Raw genomic sequence first — 23,178 nt, forward strand, 5'->3', positions numbered from 1 at the left:
CATTTCTTTGACCTGGTAGATTTTCTTAAATATTACCCTCCAGTAAGTCACATAGTTATTTTTTTAAGACTTACCTTTATAAAAGCATAGCCAGTACCATTATCTGTAATGGTGAGACCAAGTGAATCCTCAGATTTATTTATATTTACTTCCTTTTTGATCCCTTTCACATGGGCAAATATAAAATCTTCAAGACCTATCTGTGATCCTAAGAGTCTTTCCATATCAACTTTAGGTGTGTTTAACGTGCAGTATAAGATCTGTAAGAAAGAAAGAAATAGTTCAGTTTCCATCAGGAAAACATTCTGGTTATTAGGGTATTTGAGTGAAATAGTCGATTTATAACAGAAGTTACATCATTAACATTGGGTAATATATATGGAGTATTTCCTATAGGCAAGGCTCTATATTAAACAATTTACGGTCATTATCTCACTAAATCCTCACAATGACTTTACAAATACTTATCCCCTCCAAATTACAGATGAGGAATTTGAGGTTTAGTGAAAGAAAGTAATTGGCCTAAGGTCACAAAGCCAATATTTGTCAAGAGCAAGATTCTGAGTTTACATCTCACCAACTTCCAAGTGATTGAAAATACCTCCACTACCTGCCATTTACAACGCTAAAATCAAAAGATGTCTTCTCAAAGGCAAGGCCATGACATGTATGCCACAATGAAATTATAGGCAAGTCTATTTTTGAAAACTGCTAAGTTTTTTAAATGAGGAAATTTATCTTGCATTAGAATGCTTAAGAAAATTAATGAACGAGGTGCAAAAATAAAGAGGTCTAAAACATATCTTACAGACTCACTAATCCAATCCCTTAATTTTCTTGGGTATGTAAAACAAAAACATTTCAGTATAGCAGTTTTATTCCAAAATAGTTAAGGTTTTTTTTATTTTTATTATCAATTTTGCCACAGATGTTGCCAACACTTCCTCAGACCCTGAGCCTTGCTTCAGTCCTCACTTTCTACCCTCTCCCTGGATCCCCAGGTTTCATACCATTCTTGACTCCCACTGAAGGTAAGCCTTCTCACATCCATAAGCCTCATGAAGTTCAGGAATGGCACAACTACTACTTATTAAATGGATCTTTAAGGCACATCAGAATGTGTCTGAACTGGAAGCACTCTCTGTTCTACAACTAAAAGATCCAGCATGGTCAGCAAGATTCTGACCAATTTCAGATGTATATGAAAGGAGCTACTGAGAAGGACAAGAGGCAACTGGATATAAAAGAAAAAAGGCTTACAAAGAAACATGTGCTGTCCTGCCCTTTCCCCTTTTCCTCTGTGGGGAGCTGTGCTAACTGGTGGACCTTTGATTTAACCCTTTGTGTTCCTGGGCAGGGCAGAATATATTTAGTTCTGTAATTAGTAAGTTTTTGTGAAATACTCTAGTATAAGAACTGTATTATTCACAGGGAAAAAGAAAGTCCTTTAAGAAAGGTTCCTATTCTTTATTCTGTGAAATCAATGGTATAATTAGTCCACTGACAAAAATCAGTAATAGTGTGGGTAGAGGGACAAGGTAACATGCACAGTGAACAGTTTTCCTGATTTTCTTTCTCAAAACGATGGGAAGTAAAGAAACAGTTTTATTATTACTGTTTTTAACAGTGAATCTGCTAATGGTGTTCATAGTGGATCCCAACACCATTAACATAAAAAACAACTTACCAGTTAGAAAACATTAAAACAGAATGATGATGTAATAGGGCAGGAGAAAAGCCCCAAAAAGGAAATCCCACACGAAGTGGACTTCTAGTTACTAAGCTGTTTCCTTTCTTTCAATTTTTCACATTTCCCTGCAGAGCAAATATTAGATTTCCTGTAGGTATGACCCTTTTTCATTGTGCTTCCTCCCCTACAGAACAATGTTGCATCCCAGGCAGCCAAAAGTTTGCAGGCAAGGCAAGACATGGGTGCCTTCCTCTTCCCCTCTTCACATAACACTCAGATCTCAAGTATCTATACATCTTATGTGCTTTGAAGGAAAATGACTCACATCCCCTATTCTAGGCATAAGATTTAAACTAGTATAAGCGGCATTTTAGGAGCAGGCATGTGGCCAATCGCGGCCAACAAGACATGGAAGAAGATGTCCAAGGATCTTCTGGAGAGTATTTTTTTACTCTGAAGAAACATACAGTAAAAGACCATCCTTTCCTTGCCCTGGATGCTGCCTTATCTGTAGGTGGTCTGGGAACTTCCACCACCATCTTACTACTGAGGAAGAAACCAGTGCCAAGAAAGGCGAAGCAAAGAGATGGAATAAACCTAGATCCCTGACATAGGGGAGTTGCTCTGTTCACCAACTCTGGAGCTCACTCTACCCCTTTTATGCAATTGTTTTATCCAATTTTAGCAAGTAGTTTCATATTATTGCAGTTGAAAACTTATTAGATACACAGTCTTATCCCAAAATATTTAGTTACACAAACCAATAATTTCACCAACCCATTTTAGATTTTGTTTTCAACTAAAAAGATTCCAGATATAAAAATACAAAAGATAGGAATTCTATTTCTTCCATTTAAAAGTTCTTTCTAGGGGTGCCTCCATGGCTCAGTCAGTTGAGAGTTCAACTCTTGATTTCTGCTCAGGTCATGATCCTAGGGTTGTGAGCCCAAGCCCTGAGTTAGGCTCCGCACTAAGCATGGAACCTACTTGTGATTCTCTTTCCCTCTGTCCCTCCCCTTCTCACTCTCTCTAAAATAAAACATAAGCAAAAGTTCTCTCTACTTTCTAGCTCAATTTATCCTTAAACTCAGTCAGGAAGCTGGTGAATTATGTTTAATATACTGAGATACTATGCATCCTTATCCAAATTTCACATCCTATCTCCTCTATCAAAAATTTCAGGCACAGGGTACCTGAGTGGCTCAGTCAGTTGAGCGTCCAACTCTTCAGCTCAGGTCATGATCTCAGTTGGTGGGATTGAGCTCCATGTTGGGCTATGCGCTGACAGCACAGTGCCTGCTTGGGATTCTCTCTCCCCCTCTCTCTCTCTCTGCCCCTTCCCGGCTTGTGCTCATGCTCACTCTTGTTCTCTCAATAAATAAACATTTAAAAAGAAGAAATTTCAGGCACAGAAAAGTGGCTCCCCCTTACTTCCAATATCAGCAAAATAAATCTCCAAGAGGAAATATTTCATCCTAAAAATGGTTGTTAGGAAAAAAAAAAAAAAAAAAAAACAGATTAAGAGGTAAGAGATTTGGGGTGCCTGGCATGCAGCTCTTGATCTCCATGTCCTGAGTTCAAGCCCCACACTGGGCATAGGGATTATTCTTAAAAATAAACTTATGGGGGCACCTGGGTGGCTCAGTCAGTTGAGCATCCAATTTCAGCTCAGGTCATGATCCCACTGTTTTGTCAGTTCGAGGCTCATGTCAGGCTCTGTACTGACAGCTCAGAGCCTGGAGCCTGCTTCCAATTCTGTGTCTCCTCCTCTCTCTGCCCCTCCCCCGGTTCACACGCAGTCTCTCAAAAATAAACACTAAAAAAAAAAAAAAAAAAAAAAAAAAAGTAAGAGACTTGAATCTAGTCCCACTTCCGTACTCTCAGTGAGCTCAGTCAAATCATCTGACCTCCCTGGTCCTCATGCACATCATGACATTAGTAAAGTTGGTCTACTGACACACTTGTTGCAAAAACTGAGAGACTACATATATGAGTGCTTCTTAAACAAAAAAGCTCTTTATAGAGGTTATTATTCCTGGAATGTAAGGGTTTCTTGAACAGTGATGTTTCACCCATGCTTGAAAGCTGCTTAGTTTTCCTGAAGAGATCAGATTTTGTTTCTTTTTAATGTTATCAGATGGATTTTTAAATGTAACAGATGGATTCCTTTTCTCCCATAAATTACATTATCTTTCAACTTTGTTGTTAAAGAATAACTCATGGAGGGGCACCTGGGTAGCTCAGTCAATTAAGTGTCTGACCTTGGTCCAGGTCATGACCTCGACCTTGTGGTTCTGGAGTTCAAGTCCCACATTGGGCTCTGTGCTGACCGCTCAGGGCCTGGAGCCTGCTTTCTTCTCTCGTTCTCTCTCGCTCTGCCCCTCCCCCCACCCACTCATGCTGTTTTTCTCTCAAAAACAAATATTAAAATAAATAAATAAATAAATAAATAAATAAATAAATAAATAAATAAAATAAGAGGGGGCACAAGGGTAGCCCAGTTGGTTAAGCATCCAACTTCAGCTCAGGTCATGATCTCACAGTTCATGGGTTTGAGCCCTCATTGGGCTCTGTGATGACATCTTGGAGCCTGGAGTGTGCTTCAAATTGTGTGTGTGTGTGTGTGTGTGTGTGTGTGTGTGTGTGTGTCTGCCCCTCCCTCCCTTGCTTGCATGCTCTCAAAAATAAATAACTCATGGACAGTATTCTTACCATGCACTGTATTTGAATTGCTATCTTCTGGTTATCATGTGGTTATGATTATTCACCCTTAAAACTCAATATAGCCAAGATAAGTCTGAACGACTATAGAGTCACTAATATAGATTAATATTGCCTTTTCTCTCCATTATATACTTTATAATGTCCCTTGTTAATAAATAGCTTGTCATTGTTGTTTCAAAAATTATTCTGGCCCACAAACAGGTCACAAATTTCTCCAAAAACATATCAAGTGCATTTTTTTTTTTTTTTTTTTAAATCAAGGAAGTCCATTTCCAACTTTCTTTTGTTTAATACTTTCCTTAAACAGGAACTGAGTTGGTCAAAGATTCCACATGTTCCAAAGTTCTCTGGAAGAAATTATAGGCTTGTGTAGCTGGCATGAGATTATTTGTGACTGTGATTTTAAGTACAAGCAACTGGAATCTTTACCTCTTGAGGTTTTCTAAAATAGCAGTATTACTATTTTAATACTACTTTCCTACATCTCAATCTACCAAAAATCTAACTTTCTACAGGTTTTCTAGAAATATCCATGTTATTACAGAAAATAAAAAGCACATAATGACAAATCTAGTAACTAAACCACACTTTTTGCTGTTGTTGTTTCCTTAAGTAATCTCTACAGTAAACACAGAGCTTGAACTCCTAACTCTGAGATCAAGATAAGCATGCTCTACGAACCAGGCCAAGCCAGGCACCCCAACTAAACCATACTTTCATCAGGAGTTAATACTTCATCTTTACACATAAGAACACTGCTTGGATTGTTTCCTTTGTTAATGACTATAGTTTTTATCTGGGCTGTTCTCATTATCTAAGTCTCAGACTTTTTCCTCAATAAAAGATTATTTTACCTCTATCTGATTAAGTACCCTTAAAATAGCAGGAATTAGGGGTACCTGGGTAGCTCAGTAAGTTAGGCGTCTAACTTTGGCTCAGGTCATGACCCCGAGGTTCGTGGATTTAAGGCCCCTCATCTGGCTCCGTGCTGACAGCTCAGAGCCTGAAGCCAGCTTCAGGTTCTTTGTGTCCCTCTCTCTCTCTCTCTGCCCCGCCCCTGCTCGCATCCTTTCTTTCTCTTTTTCCTCTCTCTCTCTCTCTCTCTCAAAAATAAACATTTTAAAAAATGTTTTTAAATAGCAGGAATTAAAAACAACCTGAGGGGTGCCTTGGTGGCTCAATTGGTTAAGCATCCAACTCTTGGTTTCATCTCAAGTCAGGATCTCACAGTTTGTGGGATGGAGCCCTGGATCAGGGCTCCCAATCCCTGTTTGGGATTCCCCCCCCCCCCCCCGCCCCTCCCCTGATTGCGCACTCTCTCATGCTCTCAAAAATAAATAAAATAAACATTAAGGGGCGCCTGGGTGGCGCAGTCGGTTAAGCGTCCGACTTCAGCCAGGTCACGATCTCACGGTCCGTGAGTTCGAGCCCCCGATCAGGCTCTGGGCTGATGGCTCAGAGCCTGAGCCTGTTTCAGATTCTGTGTCTCCCTCTCTCTCTGCCCCTCCCCGTTCATGCCTCTGTCTCTCTCTGTCCCAAAAATAAATAAACGTTGAAAAAAAAAAATTTAAAAAAAAAAAAAAAAAAAAAAAAAAAAGAATATATATGGGGCATATATGGGTGGCCTCAGTCAGTTAAGCAATTGATTTTTGGTTTTGCTCCCGTCATGGGTCTCCTGGTTTGGGAGAGCAAGACCCACTTCAGGCTCCAACAGTGCAGATCTGTCTGGGATTCTCTCTTCCCCTCCCCACACTCACACACACACACTTTCCAACTAAATAACTAATACATACATACAACCGGAAACTAGGAACAAAATAATTATGGGGCGGGGGGGGGGGGGAATTACCCATTTACTGAGTGCTTGAATAGATGAGAGTAGCTTTAGCCAAGCCAGTGACCATATTCTTATTCAAAACTCTTCCACAAAGCTCTCAAGGTCTTATGCTACATGGCTCCTCCAAAATAGGTTAGTGTGATAATCAAATAACTTCTAAAACTCAAATAATCCTTCAATTACAGTCATGAACTGGGGCACCTGCTCATCCCTCTTAGCTGTACACAGTTTGAATACTGGCTCCCACTTCCAGTAAAGTAGTGGCAAAGTGAAGGAACGGAGAAGATAGGTCTGGAAGAATAGAAAATAAATCAAAGTAAGGTCCAAGAACCATTATGTGCACCAGGTACTTTCACATATTAGCTCCTTTAATCCCTCCAGCAATTCTAAGTAAGAGATATTACCTTCCCCCTCTTTTTAACAAACTAAAAAACAAAGGCTAGAAATGGCACTATTTGCAACAAATGGATAGACCCAGGGGCATTCTACTATACTAAGATAAATCTGACCAAGAAAGATAAATATTGTATGATCTCACTTACATGTGAGCTCTAAAAAGAACAAACCTCAGATACAGAACAGATTGGTGCTTACCAGAGGCAGGGGATGCAGGGTGGGAAAAACAGGTGCAGGTGGTCAAAAGGTACAAATTTCCAGTTATAAAAAACAAGTCCTAGGAATGTGATGCACAGCACCTATAGTTAATACTATATTGTAGATTCGAAAGTTGCTAAGAGAAATCTTAAAAGTTCTCATCACAAGAAATTATAACTATTTGTGTTGACGGATGTTAACTGGATATCATGGTGGTCACTTTGTGATATATACAAATACTGAATCCTTATAATTTACATGTATTTCAGGTATACATCTCAAAAAAGTTAAAAAGACTTAGATAAAACGGGTTAGAGTCATATCAGTAGTATTTGGTGCACATGAGATTCCAACCCTGGATGTCCAAGTCCAAGTTCTTTTCCCTGCAGTGTTACCTCCTTGACATCTAACACCTGCACAGAGAGAGACACCTAAGTTACTGATCACTTTCTAAAGCCATTAGCGCAACTAATCCTTGTGAGTCAAGTCCTGAGGGCAGGCATAACTACGCCCTAGGCAAGGTGATTTATTAGGTGATTTATCTAAGGTCACATAGGTAATGATGACAATCAAAATGGGAATTCAAAAATTCTGGGCTTTTTCTAACCCATGATACTATAATTGTGCTGTAACCAAACTCAGCTTTGAATTTTTTTTTTTAAGGTTCATTTAATTTGGGGGGGGGGGGGGCGGTGGGGGAGAGACACGTGCACATTCAACAGGGGAGAGGGGGGCAGAGAGAAAGAGAGAGAATCCCAACCAGGCTCCACACTCAGCACAGAGCCAGACACGGGATTCAATCCCATGACGTCACAAGATACCTCTTGAGCCAATATCGAAAGTCAGACGTTCAACTGACCTGAGACATTCAGGTTGCCCCTCAGCTTTGAATTTAAAATGCAGGCAGAAACTATACATTTTTTGCTCTATATAGAACCAAACTAATACTGTTTACCTAATTAACCACTTCCTGAAAGGAGTTAGAAAATCTGCAAAAAGGAGCTATTTGTAATTGATTCTAAAAATCAAACATGATTAGTCAATATCAAAATATTAACACATTGTTTGATTTACTGTAATTTTAAGTTTGAGAAGAGGGAGGCAGAGAGAGAGAGAGGGAGGGCAGAGAGAGAGAGAGATGGAGAGGGAGGCAGAGAGAGAGAGAGAGAGAGAGGCAGGAGAGAGAGAGAGAGAGAGAGGCAGAGAGAGAGAGAGAGAGAGGCAGAGAGAGAGAGAGAGAGAGAGGCAGGAGAGAGAGAGAGAGAGAGAGGCAGAGAGAGAGAGAGAGAGAGAGGCAGAGAGAGGAGAGAGAGGAGAGATGGCAGAGAGAGAGAGAGAGAGAGGCAGAGAGAGAGAGAGGCAAGAGAGAGGCAGAGAGAGAGAGGCAGAGAGAGAGAGGCCAGAGAGAGAGAGGCAGAGAGAGAGAGGCAGAGAGAGAGAGGCATGAGAGAGAGAGGCAGAGAGAGAGAGGCAGAGAGAGAGAGGCAGAGAGAGAGAGGCAGAGAGAGAGGCAGAGAGAGAGGCAGAGAGAGAGGCAGAGAGAGAGGCAGAGAGAGAGGCAGAGAGAGAGCAGAGAGAGAGGCAGAGAGAGAGAGAGAGAGAGAGAGGCAGAAGAGAGAGAGAGAGAGAGAGGCAGAGAGAGAGAGGCAGAGAGAGAGAGAAGAGAGGCAGAGAGAGAGAGAGAGAGAGGCATGAGAGAGAGAGAGAGAGGCAGAGAGAGAGAGAGAGATGGCAGAGAGAGAGAGAGAGAGAGGCAGCAGAGAGAGGAGAGAGAGGGCAGAGAGAGAGAGAGAGAGGCAGAGAGAGAGAGAGAGAGGCAGAGAGGAGAGAGAATCCCAAGCAGGCTCCACCACAGAGCCAAACGCAGGGCTCAAACCCACCTCCCACGAGATCACGACCTGAGCCAAAAATCAAGGGTCCAGACCCTTAACTGAGCCATCCAGGTGCCCCGATGTACTGTAGTTTTAAAATGATTTCTTCAGCTAAGTAATTTTAAAACTAGTTGCATTTCTGTCTTCATATTATAAACAGTCATTTAAAATCTCAAGTCTGTTATTTTCCCAGTATTATACGTGTCCTAAACTTCTAAGAAGTGTTTCTAAAATATACGTATTATATATAGTGCCTCTTTACCTTGTCAATGGCTACAGTCATCTAGAAACAAGTTTCAGTTTGCAAAGATAAAATTGGCAACAAGACAGATATTTAGAAACCCTGATACTGTATGCTCTATTTAGACCTTCATGAGGATATTGTACAAAGCCCTGCCTCGAACTGTGTAGAACTTTCTATAAATGATTCACTTCTAAATTAGCTGCCCTGGGTCAGCAGTGGCAAGTCTTAAATAAAAGGTGAATCATCCTTTGTACTCTTCCTTCTTCAGTACAACCACTTTTTCAGTGATCAAAATAATAGGACAAAAATAATTTTATCCAAAAAAAGAAAAGCAGACTTACAGTTGTTAATCTACCAAATGACTTCCCACAGTGACCAAAAGAACATTCTTTTGCTAATGAAAGCTAACCAAAGCAACTATGTATCCAAGAAACTGTGTATCCATATCCACGTATGTATCCAAAGCAATTCTCGAAAGATAAGGTTAAAAAGATAGGGATAGATTTTAGTCTTGCCTTTGTGGACATTACAGAAACACTAAACCAAGTAAGATAAATCAAATGTGTATGGCTATATATATCATCCTCTTCCACAATATTCTTCCAGTCAGAACTTTATCCTGGTCTAATAATGCTGCAAGGTCATGTGCCAAATTTAAAGACATCATAAATCACTGCTGTTCCCCTGGTCAGGTGCTGTCTCAAATTTTCCAGCTTTCTAAACCTACTTATCTCCTTAAAAAACTCCTCTTGAAACTTAAAATGGAAAATATAAAAGGGCAAAGAGACTATAATGAGACATTTTGTATCTAAGAACAGTGTAGTAGGGTGGGTTTGTGAAGTATTATAAATTCTAAGAAAAAGATTCATGATTAAACTTTCCAGCTTAACAAATACAAATTTATAAAATATGGCCATTATATCCCCAAAAGGTCCCTAATCAAAATCTTAAAACACGTTTGGCAAAATGCTCATGGAGCACTGTGTTCATATTAGCCCAGGTAGCAGACTTACAACCCTTATAATGAAAGGTCTATAAGCATATGGTATTTAAAAATCACCCAAAGGTGTTGGGGGGGGGGGGGGGGGGCGGCGTGGCTTGCTCAGTTGGTACAGCACGTGACTCTTGGTCTCAGGGTTGTCAATTTGAGGCCCCTGTTGGGTGTAGAGATTAGTTTTTTAAAAAAAAAAAAATTTTTTTTAAGTAAACACCCAAGTGAATCATGGAGAATTGGAAAGCAAGCATGGTGAGCCACTCAGGGGTCTATTCCTTACTACTATTTCCTAGGACAGAATTTCTGAAAGAGATGAACACTTTATGGGAAAAGTGGGCCATCTGAAGCACTATAAACATCTTCAGAGAAAAAGATTGAAAGGGATTTTTAATTTAGACTAGGACACCTGAAAAGACATTAGGAAAAGTACAAAGCAACAGGGGGGGAGGTGACAGAGGAAAATGTACTAGAGTGTTCCCTAGATGGAAGGATTGGGGGAAGACAAACCCACTGATCACCTTAGATAATTGTTCACTAGCAAGTTTAGAAGCACTGGGGGAAAAACAAAACAAAACCACACCTATAGATAGAGTCAGTGTGACACAAGTAAGGGGAGCCCTCAATCTGGAGTGTGTGTGTGAAGATTCTTCTAAACTCAGGTTGCTCAATTCTGAACCATCTCCCACCCCAGGGATAGAGAACCCCAAGAACAGAGACTGGGATGAGGTAGAAAGGAGCTGCCAAGAATAGAATTATGTCACAGGCTCAGACACTTAGGCACAGCCCTGGCTGCAAGACTCTCCCCTTTGCTCAGAGCCGTTTATTACTAGCTCCTGCTCCCTGCTCTAAGCAGCTTCTTCCCACCCTCAGCTTGCCAACATTACTGACATTCCTGACTATAAAACTCCTGGGACTGGAGCAGGCAGAAGACTTAAAGAAGGGAGAAGAACCCAGCAATGTCAGAAGGCTTCCCGAAGAAGCTGGCAGGCTACCACAGGGTTCCACCTTCAACTCCCAGAAATGTGTCACCAAGCAGGAGCCAGGACGAGGAGTACCAGTGTCTCCTGGCTCCAGGTCTGGTGCTGACGCTGCGCCCTCACTATCTGCTTCTATTTTTACAACCACGCTATGCTCTTCCCACCCCCTTCCCTAGTGCTTATAATTTCACAGACTTCCTTAATGCCCAGGAAACTGGTTTATATATGGTGTTTCATTACCAAACATATGAAACTTTCTGATATTTTTCTTCTTTCTCCTTTTCTAGTAAGCATTTTGGTTATAATTAGGTGGATTCCAGGTCCCAGAGTTTGTTTTTGTTTTTAACTAGGTTCCACACCCAATATGGGGCTTGAATTCAAGACCTTGTGATCAAGAGTCTCATGCTCTACCAACTGAGCCACCCAGACACCCCTCCCTACCCAGCCCCCTCCCAGAATAATTCTTAATACCATCCTTCTCACTCTCTGAAGTGTCTGGGTTTGAAATACAAATTGTATGGCCATCTAGTTATAATACATCTATTAAGCTGATCAAATAAGCATATTGCCATTTCAGAATGGTAGGACTAAAGACAGCATGGGATAAAAGGAAACACATAGATTTGGATGTTGAAAAAACAGTGGTAGAGTTCTTCCTCTATCCTTTAGCATCTAAGTAATCTTCCCCAGAAGATTCTTGGAAGGAAATATCAGTGTGTAGAACTTGAGCACAATTAAAACCATAGGAGACTTGGGAGAGAGCACACAGGAGAGGGCAGAAGGATAATCTTAATCTTCAGGCTGAATGTGGAGGCTGACACTGGTCTCAATTCCACAATGAAAAGATCATGACCTTTTGTGAGATGAGCACTGGCTGTTGTATGTAAACGATGGATCACTGGAATCTACCCCCTGAAACCAAGAGCACACTGTATACACTGTATATTAGCTAACTTGACAATTAAAAAAAAAAAAAGTCAGATGCTTAATCGACTGAGCCACCCAGGTGCACCCGTTGAGCCTGCTTAAGATTCTCTCCCTCCCTCCTCTAAATTTTTTTAATTTTTAAATTTAAACAAAAGATGGGGCACCTGGGTGGCTCAGTCGGTTGAGCGTCCAGCTTCAGCTCAGGTCATGATCTCAAAGTCCATGAGTTCGAGTCCCAGGTCGAGCTCTGTGCTGACAGCTCAGAGCCTGGAGCCTGCTTCGGATTCTGTGTCTCCCTCTCTCTCTGCCCCTCCCCCACTCATGCGGTCTCAGAAACAAATAAACATTAAGAAAAATTAAAAAAAAAAATTTAAACAAAAGATCCTAGGAGACTTAATGGGATTTAATGTGCACCTACTCTATTCCTTAAGAAATATATATTTTTAAAGTGTGTATAGGTAGAAAATATTGAATTTTTATTTCAGGATAGTCAACATGGTGTTATTTTGGGCCTGATAAGGCTAGGAACCACTTGCGTAAAGGAAGAGGCCTGGACTTTGACTCAAATTTATCTGGGCCCAAAGACATCGCTTTAGACTGAATGACTTGAATAATTTACTTTCGCTCTGAGCTCTAGTTGCTTCATCTACAGGTGGTAGCCCTTTCTAGGGCTTTGGGTAGAAACCCACCATTTCAGATAGGATAGCATGGGTTAAGTGGTAAGGATTGGTATTCAACAATTCCCTTCTTGGGGGGCCTGGGGGCCTCAGTTCGTTGAGCATCCAGCTCTTGGTCTCAGCTCAGGTTATGATCTCACAGATCGGGAGGTCAAGCCCTGCACTTGCAGATAGTGCAGAGCCTGCTTTGAATTTTTGCTCTCTCCTTGTCTCCACACCCCTGCCTCAAAAAATCACCTTTTTAAAGAATTCCTTTCTTCTTAGTTCTTAAGATAGGTTTCCCTTTCCCCACTCACCTTTACATAAAGGCAGGAAGATTAAGATAGGAAGGAGAAAGTATAAAGAATATAGAAGAAAAGGAGTAAAAGGGATCATGACCATCACCTAATACCTAATCACACCCAGTACATGCTGCTAGTATCAAATGTGAAAAGCTTCAAGAGGTTAAATTAAGATTGTGGCCCTGGAACATGAAGGACCTAGTGTTAATGCCAAGCACAGAAACCACTATTATATTAATGCACTATGTAGATATGTGAGTGGTTTTAAGAACGGACATAGAATTATCATTTCCTCAAATTTGTTACTGTTATATCCTGTTAAGGCCACGTAAAATTAACACTGCAATTTAAGAACCTGTGACTTTTACAGATGGAGAGGATCTACAGGATCATCCTGGATTTTAGCCATTAAAACAACAACAAAAAAAAGTTGAGGGGTGACTGGCTGGTTCAGTCAGAGCATGCAACTCTTGATCTCAGGGGTCAGCAGTTCAAGCCCCATGTTGGGGGTAGAGTTTACTTAATAGTAAATAAACAAAAGAAACAAAGAAAAAAGAAAGTTAAAACTATTCTCCTACATAGGCTTTATCTCCAGGGGTTTTTTTGTTTGGTTTTGTTTGGTTTTTAAAGAATAGAAAACACCACTTTCTAAATGCTTGAGTTCTTGAGCCTCTTAACCAGTACTTACAGATTGGTCATACGTTTCTACTTTTAAGTAGGCTCCACACCCAGCATGGAGCCCAACAAGGGCTTACAGACTTGAGCAGAGATCAAGAGTCAGATGCTTAACCGACTGAGCCACCCAGGCGCCCTGATGGTCATAGATTTCTAAAAACAAATATTCTATCACAGACAAGGTCAAAGGTCCCTTCTTGCTTTTCACTTATCTATAGTAGCCACAAAACCTCCCTGCTGTTACTCATGCCCAAGCTTCAACTTCCTAGTCTGCATTTTAAGCACCAAACCTCAGAATACTCAGCATACCCATAACAGCAGGGCTGGGGTTTCTAAGATGAGTAAGGAAAGCCAACTTTTAGATCCCAACCCAGAAAAGCAGTGACAGTCATCCACCCTCAGTCAGCCAACCTCTGTTGTCTATTTCAGCAAGTATTTAGCCCAAAGGTATCTGCTAGTCACTTCAATCTTAAGTAGTTTCAAGGAACATCTTTTGTCACCTCAGGTGATGGGCATTTCTAAGGAGACACAGGGAAGCAAAGAAAGCACAGGAAACCTTTTCAGAAGGCACAGACTTCTTAGAAGTTATTTTAAATTGGCTTATCACCATTAAAGACACAGTATCAGCTCTCCCAGCATGAGGGACACCCTCTGGGACACTGTAAAAACCCCAGTGACTGTCATTGACAGGCCTCAGAATCTCCCGAGGTCTACGCCCTTGCTTCTGCTACTACCAGCTGTACAGAACAGATATATAGTGTTTAAAAGAAAAGTGAAAGGAGAAGTTTATAGTCACAGATATGCATGTATTTTCACACATACAGACTTGTAAATTCAGAGAGTATTTTTCTAGAAGGATGGCCAAGAAAGTGGCCACAACAGATGCTTCTGGTGAAGACAAGGGAACTGTGGTTCTGGGTGACCCACTTTTTTCTTCTAGTTTTTATTTTGTGATATATTATTATTTTTCAATTAAAACCTGGTTTCATAGAACATCATTTACTCTGTAGCTCCACTATGGACTTCTGCTACACAGAGAATAATTTCTGCTAGTAGATTCAGTAAATGAATGAAACAAAATTAAGAGACACCACTTTCCTTAACTTATGGATACCCTTAACTGAGAGCCAACAAGTGGACGGGAAGAGGAGGACCTGAGAGGTAGGATGGAACTACTAACACCAGGAGGAAGAAACTAGACACATTGAATTAAGAATCGATTGCATGAATTAGTTACAACTATCCTGCTTATATCCAGTTTTGAGGCAACAAAAGAACTTGTGTGGCATAACCATCCCCGATGTCCAAGCAATATATTTGATGTCAGAAAAGCAGAAAAACATACCCTAACTTCTAAAATTTTATTTCAAGTTTATATTACTGCACCTTACTGAATCATACATGGAATTGTTTTCCAAAACAGTTCAAAACACTTCATTTTTAATTTATCTGATTGACAGGGCGCACTGTCAGCATTTTGGTCTTATACTTTCTATCCAGAACTTAATAAGAAGGAAATGATCTCTAAATGATCTTTTTTTATAAGAACTACCAGTAAACCAAAAAAATTGTGAGAAGTTATTTTTTTAATGTTTATTTTTGAGAGAGACACAGAGTGCAAGCAGGGGAGGGGCAGAGAGAGAGAGGGACACACAGAATCTGAATGAAGCAGGCTCCAGGCTCTGAGCTGTCAGCACAGAGCCCAATACGGGGCTCAAACCCCACCCCCATGAGATCTTGACCTGAGCCAAAGTCAGATGCTTAACTGGCTGAGCCACCCAGGCACCCCTCTCAGTGATCATTTAAATACACTAGGGTCTCTACAATTTCAAGGATTTCTTTAGTCCATCCACTTGCAAAGCAGAGAGAACTTTCGCTGTTTTGTTTAGCATTTTAGAAATTAAAAAAAAACTCCTCTGGTTTGAAGTCTTATTCAGTTTCATTACTACAACTTTCCTCTGTAGCTATAGTTTTGCATTTGTGGAATCAAAATTACATGCTAGGTATATATGCTGAGCGGTAAACGTACACATGGCTCAATACTTCAGGGCTCTGCCATAGCTTTCCCAGCCATATCCCAACTCACCTCTCTTTGATCTCTGCCTACCATATTCCCATCAGCATATCTTGTACTACTGGTAACATTCTTCATTTTCCACCTTGTATTATCAACATATGATACTTATCTCTTCATTTGCCTTGTTACCACCACACCTATATATTGTAAGCTCCAGGAGACAGGCACTTAGTAACCTCTGTATTTTAATGCTTTGTGGATTCAATTAAAAATAAATGTTACCTTTATGTACAAACTCTGGAGAAACATTCAGGCTGAAAAATACTTTGGATCTCATTTAACCCAGTGGTTTCCAAACATCTATCAATAATAGATGACAGGCCAGGGATATAAGGGAAAGGTAAAATTCACAATATTCAGGCCCTAGCCCAAATCTACAGAAGTGGGGCCCAGAATCTCTGGTTGTTTTAAAGGTCTCCAGGTGATTCTGAGGTGCACCAGGCTTGGGAATCACTGGTCTCGTCTACCAAACACATATTACATATGGAGAAACTGAAGCCCAAGGAGATCGAAGACTTGCCCAAAGTTGAATAGCAAAGTAAACAGAAGAGCAAGAACATCAGCAGAGGACAATGATGAAATGGAAACCACCTGGCAGAGTTCAGAATGAAATAAAAGATAAGCATTAACTAGATCATCATCCTAGACCATCTTTCTATCACTGAATGTAGCAACTGAATAGCTTTTTTAAAACTATGGGCTTTTTTTTTAAATAAATTTTTTAAGTATGTACCTCAGAATATTGGCCTAAGGAGTACTAGGCAGGAAAAAAAAAAGGGGGGTTGGGGGGGGGTAAGTTCCACAGTCAAGTAAACATAGGGAATGAGAAACACCAAGCTTTTTAAATGTTTAGTGGACTTCTTAGAGCTTTTAATATGTAATTATGAGCATACAAAACACATCTCCTCCAAAGTTACCCGACAACTGAAGACCCTTTCTATAATAGTATTTCAAGAGATTAGTATTCCTTGGAACACATTTCAAGGAAATTCTAGCTTAACCAGAAACTAAGTTTCTAATCTTCGAATTGAACTGGAGGAAGGGGCTAAATATTTTTCACCTTTATGTTCCCAACATCAAATACAATACTGGACTCATAGTGAGCACTCAGATAAATGGACTCCTTCAGCAAAAATTGGTTAAAAGTAATCAGGCACAGGTTTATTTGGTGGGTAAACAAGTTAAAAAGTTGGATTACAATAAGTCTCACCCAACTCCAGAATTATAAAACATTTAATACCTGGCATTGACCTAGATGTTTACATAAATTATTTCATTTATACTTAAGTCTTTTATGGTAGCTCCTAGCAACACTATTTTACAGGTGAACAGAAACCGAGCAGCCACTAACTTGCCCAAAGTCTCAAAGAAGTGGCACTCCCAAACACTGAGCTATATTGTCATTCAATGCTTCTAGACAGGAGCAAGGAGGGGGTGGGGGCAGAGTTTAAGGATAGGCACAGAGGAGTTAAGCAGGACAACCTCACAGAGGGTTATCCAGAAAAAAGTATATACATGCTTATGCTAGCAAAGCTTAAGAAAAAGGTCCCTTTTTCTTAAAATGCAAGAAATACGAATGGTTAAAAAAAACACTTTATAAAAGCTCAGAATAGGCCAACAAATGCCCAGTCTGGCTGGTGTTGGTCACTGACTCAAGAAGTATCCACCTAAGGGGTGCCCAAGCGGCTCAGTCGGTTAAGTGACCAACTCATGGTTTCAGCTCAGGTCATGATCTCACTGTTCAGGAGTTCGAGCCCCATGTTGGGCTCTGCATCTGGCAGCATGAAGCTTGCTTGGGAGCTTAAGTCAGACTCTTAACCCACTGAGCCACCCAGGAGCCTCTATATTTAAAAATTCTTAAATGGGATTTAAAAAATATTGGCACCCGGGTGGCTCAGTCGGTTGAGCGTCCGGCTTCGGCTCGGGTCATGACCTCAAGGCTCTGTGAGTTCGAGCACCACGTCGAGCTCTGTGCCGACGACTCAGAGCCTGGAGCCTGCTTCAGATTCTGTGTCTCCCTCCCTAACTGCCCCTAACTCACTTGTATTCTCTCTCTCAAAAATAAATAAACATTAAAAAAATGCTTTTTTAAATATTGGCAAGTGTTGATAATTGTTGAAGCTGGACACCTGGGAGGTATTATACTATTTTCTTCCACATGTATTTAAATATTCCATAATAAAAAGTTGAAAATGAAAAAAATTACTGCATACTAACTGCTAGTCCCTGCCTAGAGCAGTTCTCAAATTTATGGCAAAGACAGGCAGTAAATCAAGTTATTCAGTTTGTAAGATTTATGGAAGCTAAGAAAAGAGGCAAGGAACCTTGAGGTGGGCATGGGGATTGGGGGGGGGGGGGGGGAGAGGGAGCTCTGGGTATGGACTTCTAAGTAAAAGTGCTTTAATTAATTAAACAAGGAAGCTTTTAGACTGAGGTTGTTCTAATACCTCGGCAGCCTATGTAAGCAAACCAAAATCTACACCTGCAAATGCCTCAAGAATACAAAACCTAGAGACAACCAATCACGAACCACCAACCAGGCTTTCCTAAACAATGCAAAAGAATTGTGCTTTGCTTCCACATCTCTTCTGTAAAAACCCTGCCCCTTGGGGCGCCTGGGTGGCTCAGTCGGTTAAGTGTCCGACTTCGGCTCAGGTCATGATCTCACAGTTCGTAAGTTCGAGCCCCGCATCGGGCTCTGGGCTGATGGCTCAGAGCCTGGAGCCTGCTTCCGATTCTGTGTCTCCCTCTCTCTCTGCCCCTCCCCCGTTCATGCTCTGTCTCTCTCTGTCCCAAAAATAAATAAAAAACATTAAAAAAAAAATTAAAAAAAAAAAAAAACAAACCCTGCCCCTCACTCCCTACACTCCTAGGAGTGTAGAACACTCCTAATCACTTCTGTTTTGGCACTGCTCAATTCCAGTCGATTTTGCTCAAGTAAACTCTTAGGATTTTTAATATGCTTCAATTCATCTATTAACACAGTTAATAGAGAAAGACAAGGGGAAAGATTCCCAGGGAAAGGGAAGAACAATGCATAAAAGTCATAGGGAACTGAAAATATTCTCACATTTTGGACAGGCCATGGAAGAGATCTACCATTCCCTTAATTAAGGAAGTCTTCAAAATACCTATCATGCCCACAATGCTCTCCACTGGGACTCCTTAACCACTGTTCACCTGCCTTTGTACACATGCCCTACAGGCTGGACCAGAGAGAGCCCCTGATCCACAGGTTCATGGGACCTGTCCCACCTGTTCTGTACCCAGACTTGCCAACACAGAGACTCACTCTCAGGGAAGTCAATTTTGAGACAGAATGGGGCACAGAAAGTAGACAGGTAACAAAACAAGACAGAGATGAGGCAATAAGAACCTTAAAGGCACAGAAATCAAAAGGCTGAAAGGCATTAACCAGTCAAGACAAGAAAGCGGGGGTGGAGGGAGGAAGAGATTGATTGATTGAAATGGAAGGTCAAGGACAGACTTGTTCTTGGTTCTCCAAGTCTAAAGCTACTGCTTTCACCTGGACAGCATGAATGATTGTACAGTTGTCCATGGAACCTGAATGTCCAGCTGCAGAGGCTATCCTGAGCTTCTTTACCTCCCTATACATCCTCATATAAACAAACCCACACATGCAAGTTGCCTAAGATAATCCAAGTGTCTCCATCTCCTGCTATCTGCAAGAGCCTTTCATGTCTACTCAGGATGGTTGGAGTGGTGGGAAGGAGTGAGGGAAGGCAAACAGACCAGCCGTTAGCCTCTGAAGTGGCAGGGGAGGAGTGTGATTGGCCACTGCCCAGGGATTCAGACTTTAGGATTATCCACATGCCACCCTCAGGGGATTTCCAGCACAGAAATCAACAGTTTTATTCATTTCTAACCCTCCTGACAGCAATGAGGTCTATAAGGCAGCTGATTAGATTCTCCCACTTCTCAAAGTCTTTTGAGTTTTTTGTAAAAATAAACAAATGAAGCGGATGTTCATGAGGGATAGTAAGCATATATATTGATTGTAATATATTTAGAACTTATCAGACGGTACTATGCAATTCCAGAAAATACCATCATATTCAACTTACAAAATATGTATAAGGAAAACATAGCAAATGAATGGTAAATTGGGTTTCTACTTTATAAAACACAAGTCAAAGATCATTCCTCTGCTGAAAAACATTTGAGTTCTTTTCACTGCTCACATAACAAAATCCATACAGCTTCAAGGATGTTTGTAGTCTCATCATCTACATCTTCAGCGCCTACTGTATCTACCATTTACTTATCAGACTTTCATGGAGCAGCTAAACTATCTAGCTATCCTAAGGACAATATTTAAAAAAAAAAAAAAAAAGTCCCAGCCCCTCCTCCCACCTCCCCACCACTGCTGCCCTGGAAGACAGGAGTAACTAAATTCAATTCAATGTGTCAACGTGATGTTAAAATCATGCAATAGTGGGTATTATACCTAATCTAGACTGACAAATTCACAAGGAAGGCTTCTTGGAGGAGGTCACAGTTGAGATCGGAGAGGTGAATGGGAGTGATCAGAAATGAGAACAGCACAAGAAAAAGCACAGAGAAATGAACAGTTAAGTATTCTGGAATATAGAGGGGATGGTTAGAAGAGATTGGAGCAGGAAGCACAGGACAAGACTTAAGAGGGAGGCCGGAATGGAGACATTGTTTAGCTGGTGGGGTATTTGTGTTCTCCCTCCAAAATTCAAATGGTGACTCCCCAAAGGGGATGGCATTAGCAGTAGGGCCTTTGGAAGTTACTTAAGCCTTGAGGGTAGACCTTATGATTAGGATTAGTGCCTTATCCGAAGTTCCAGAGAGACTACCAGCTCCTCCCACCATGGGAGGACACAGTAAGGAGGTGCCAGCAATGAACTAAAAAAGGGACCCTCACCATAAGGTGCTCATGCACCAGCTTTTAGAACTGTGAGCAAGAGATTTACGTTGTTTAAAAGCTACACGGTGATATGGTTATAGCAGCCAGCGAGGAATAAGGCAGGAAGTAACTGGGAGCGCTGAAGGTTTCTAATAGGTATGATCAGACCATCAAAATACTAAAATAGAAGATGGGCAGGATCAGGAAAATCATTTTCAGGGTGCCTCTTTAGCCTCAGCATTGTAATAATCTAGCAGTAACAAATGTCAATACCCTCCAACCAAAGACCACCAGCATTTTTCACCTCCAGTTTATTGTTCTTGGCATCAAGGGACACAGCATGCCTTGAGGCACCATGGAGGGGTCTGAGTAAGAAGATGCTAGAAAGGATCTGGACTCCTGTTAGATGATTTGCGAGCAGCTCCAAGGAAACAGGAGTCTGCTCTAGATAGGGTGCCACCAAGAAGTAGGGCAATTCTAGGACTATTTTAGTAAACCTATCACTAAGGTGGGAGAAGTTATCAAAGCTAAAGCTAGGATTATTAAAGGAGCAGCAATCATTTAGATCAGTCACCTGGTCGGGGGGGGGGGGGGGGTGGCAGTAGGATACCTGGTGATTTTTGTGGTTTGAAAAATGTTCATGTTTTGTTTTCTGTCCAGGTATGATGACAGAGTAGTCTTATGATTAGAGAGCAGTCTTTTAAGTAGTGTTTGTTTTTGTTTTTTAAGTAATCTCTACATGCAACGTAGGGCTTGAACTTACAACCCCCGAGATCAAGTCACATGCTCTACCAACTAAGCCAATCAGGCAGGTGCCCCCAGAGTGGTCTTATTTTTTACTTGACCCATAAGTCACAGAATGGTCTTATCCAAATTTGATGTTCTAGGAAATCATTTATGCCCGACAGGAGAACACCAAGGCCTACCTGTGAGAGTCAGGCCAGCTCCCAGACAGCAGGGACTGCTTTTCTCACTCTTACACTCCTATTTAGATCTGTTGGACTGGCTTCAGAGTCCTCATAGCTCAATGGTAAAATTCACACTGAATTCCTAGTTCCTTCATTTTGTATTGTGGTTCCTAGCAGGGACTGTAAGTCAGTCAGTGAACCCCATTTTGCTTTCGTCTTCCTGGATTTCCCATTCATGAAACAGAAAGACATGGTTCCATGTTGGGATGAGCACTGGGTGTTGTATAGAAACCAGTTTGACAATAAATTTCATATTAAAATAAATAAAAAAGACATGGTTCCACTTGCCAGTTATCTGCATTGCTGGGAAATTATAAAGTCTGCAGTGCAGTTCATGTTCTCCAGATGTGCCACATAAATACAGAATATTGACTTTCACAAGAGCTCAGTGCTGATGCCAGCAAGTTGAAAAAAAGCAGTTTCTGGGAAGCTTCACAAGGCAGCTTCACTAACTCAGCTAGGAAGCAATTCTGCTTGTAAACAAAGTCTCCAACTTCATAATTTCTGGAATTTTTAGAGATGCAAGAATTAGATAAAAATAAATCTTAGCTTCCCAGTTTCCATACTTTGCCCTCTTACTCCCCTCCACCTTCAAGATATGAGGGATGCTCCTCACTCCTACCTCCATCAAAAGCTAGTCTTTCTTGGGGCGCTGGGTGGCTCAGTCAGTTAAGTGTCCAACTTCGGCCCAGGTCAGGATCTCACGGTTCGTCGGTTTGAGCCCCTCATCAGGCTCTCTGCTGACAGTTCAGAGCCTGGAGCCTGCTTCAGATTCTGAGTCTCCCACTCTCTGCCCCTCCTCCACTTGTATTCATATTCTCTCTCTCTCTCTCTCTCTCTCTCTCTCTCTCTGTGTGTGTCACACACACACACACAAATCAATAAACTAGTCTTTCTTCACACTGCAATATGAAAAAATTAACATCTATAGAAGATATCAGTATTATAACTGGTACTAAAGCTTCATACTAAAGCTACAGGATTTTAAGTACTGTGAGGATTCATTATTCAATGAATATTTGAGCTCTGTTTTGGATACAACTATAGGCCCTTTGGGGCTAGGTCTGTAAATAGACAAAATCCTTGCCTTTGTGGAGCTTATATTCTACATAGGAGAGGAAAAAGACAAGTAAGTTCAATATACATAGGATGTTAGTATCAGGGAAAATTAAGTGAGGAAAGGAACAGGGATGCTGTCATTTTAAATGGGATGATCAGTACCAGGCTCACTGATAAGGTGACATTTGACCAGACTAAGAGGAACAACATTCTTATTATTTTTTTTTTTATTTTTTAATATATGAAATTTACTGTCAAATTGGTTTCCATACAACACCCAGTGCTCATCCCAAAAGGTGCCCTCCTCAATACCCATCACCCACCCTGCCCTCCCTCCCACCCTGCCCTCCCTCCCACCCCCCATCAACCCTCAGTTAGTTCTCAGTTTTTAACAGTCTCTAATGCTTTGGCTCTCTCCCACTCTAACCTCTTTTTTTTTTTTTCCTTCCCCTCCCCCATGGGTTTCTGTTATGTTTCTCAGGATCCACATAAGAGTGAAACCATATGGTATCTGTCTTTCTCTGTATGGCTTATTTCACTTAGCATCACACTCTCCAGTTCCATCCATGTTGCTACAAAAGGCCATATTTCATTTTTTCTCATTGCCACGTAGTATTCCATTGTGTATATAAACCACAATTTCTTTATCCATTCATCAGTTGATGGACATTTAGGATCTTTCCATAATT

General features: G+C 41.0%; 1 protein-coding gene across 4 annotated transcripts in view; it reads right to left on the reverse strand.

The window, feature by feature from the left end:
* The window catches only part of GIPC2 (GIPC PDZ domain containing family member 2), a 445,972-nt gene that overhangs the window by 418,097 nt on the left and 4,697 nt on the right, over positions 1-23,178 (reverse strand). For all 4 annotated transcript variants that reach the window (XM_053893514.1, XM_019413908.2, XM_019413907.2 and 1 more), the window contains exon 2: positions 75-260. In XM_053893514.1, the coding sequence (XP_053749489.1) occupies positions 75-260 (186 nt within the window). The remainder of the gene's footprint in view (positions 1-74; positions 261-23,178) is intronic.

Source organism: Panthera pardus, unplaced genomic scaffold (genome assembly GCF_024362965.1).
Source record: "Panthera pardus isolate Hobbes unplaced genomic scaffold, ASM2436296v1 HiC_scaffold_11, whole genome shotgun sequence".
Taxonomy (NCBI): Eukaryota; Metazoa; Chordata; class Mammalia; order Carnivora; family Felidae; genus Panthera; species Panthera pardus.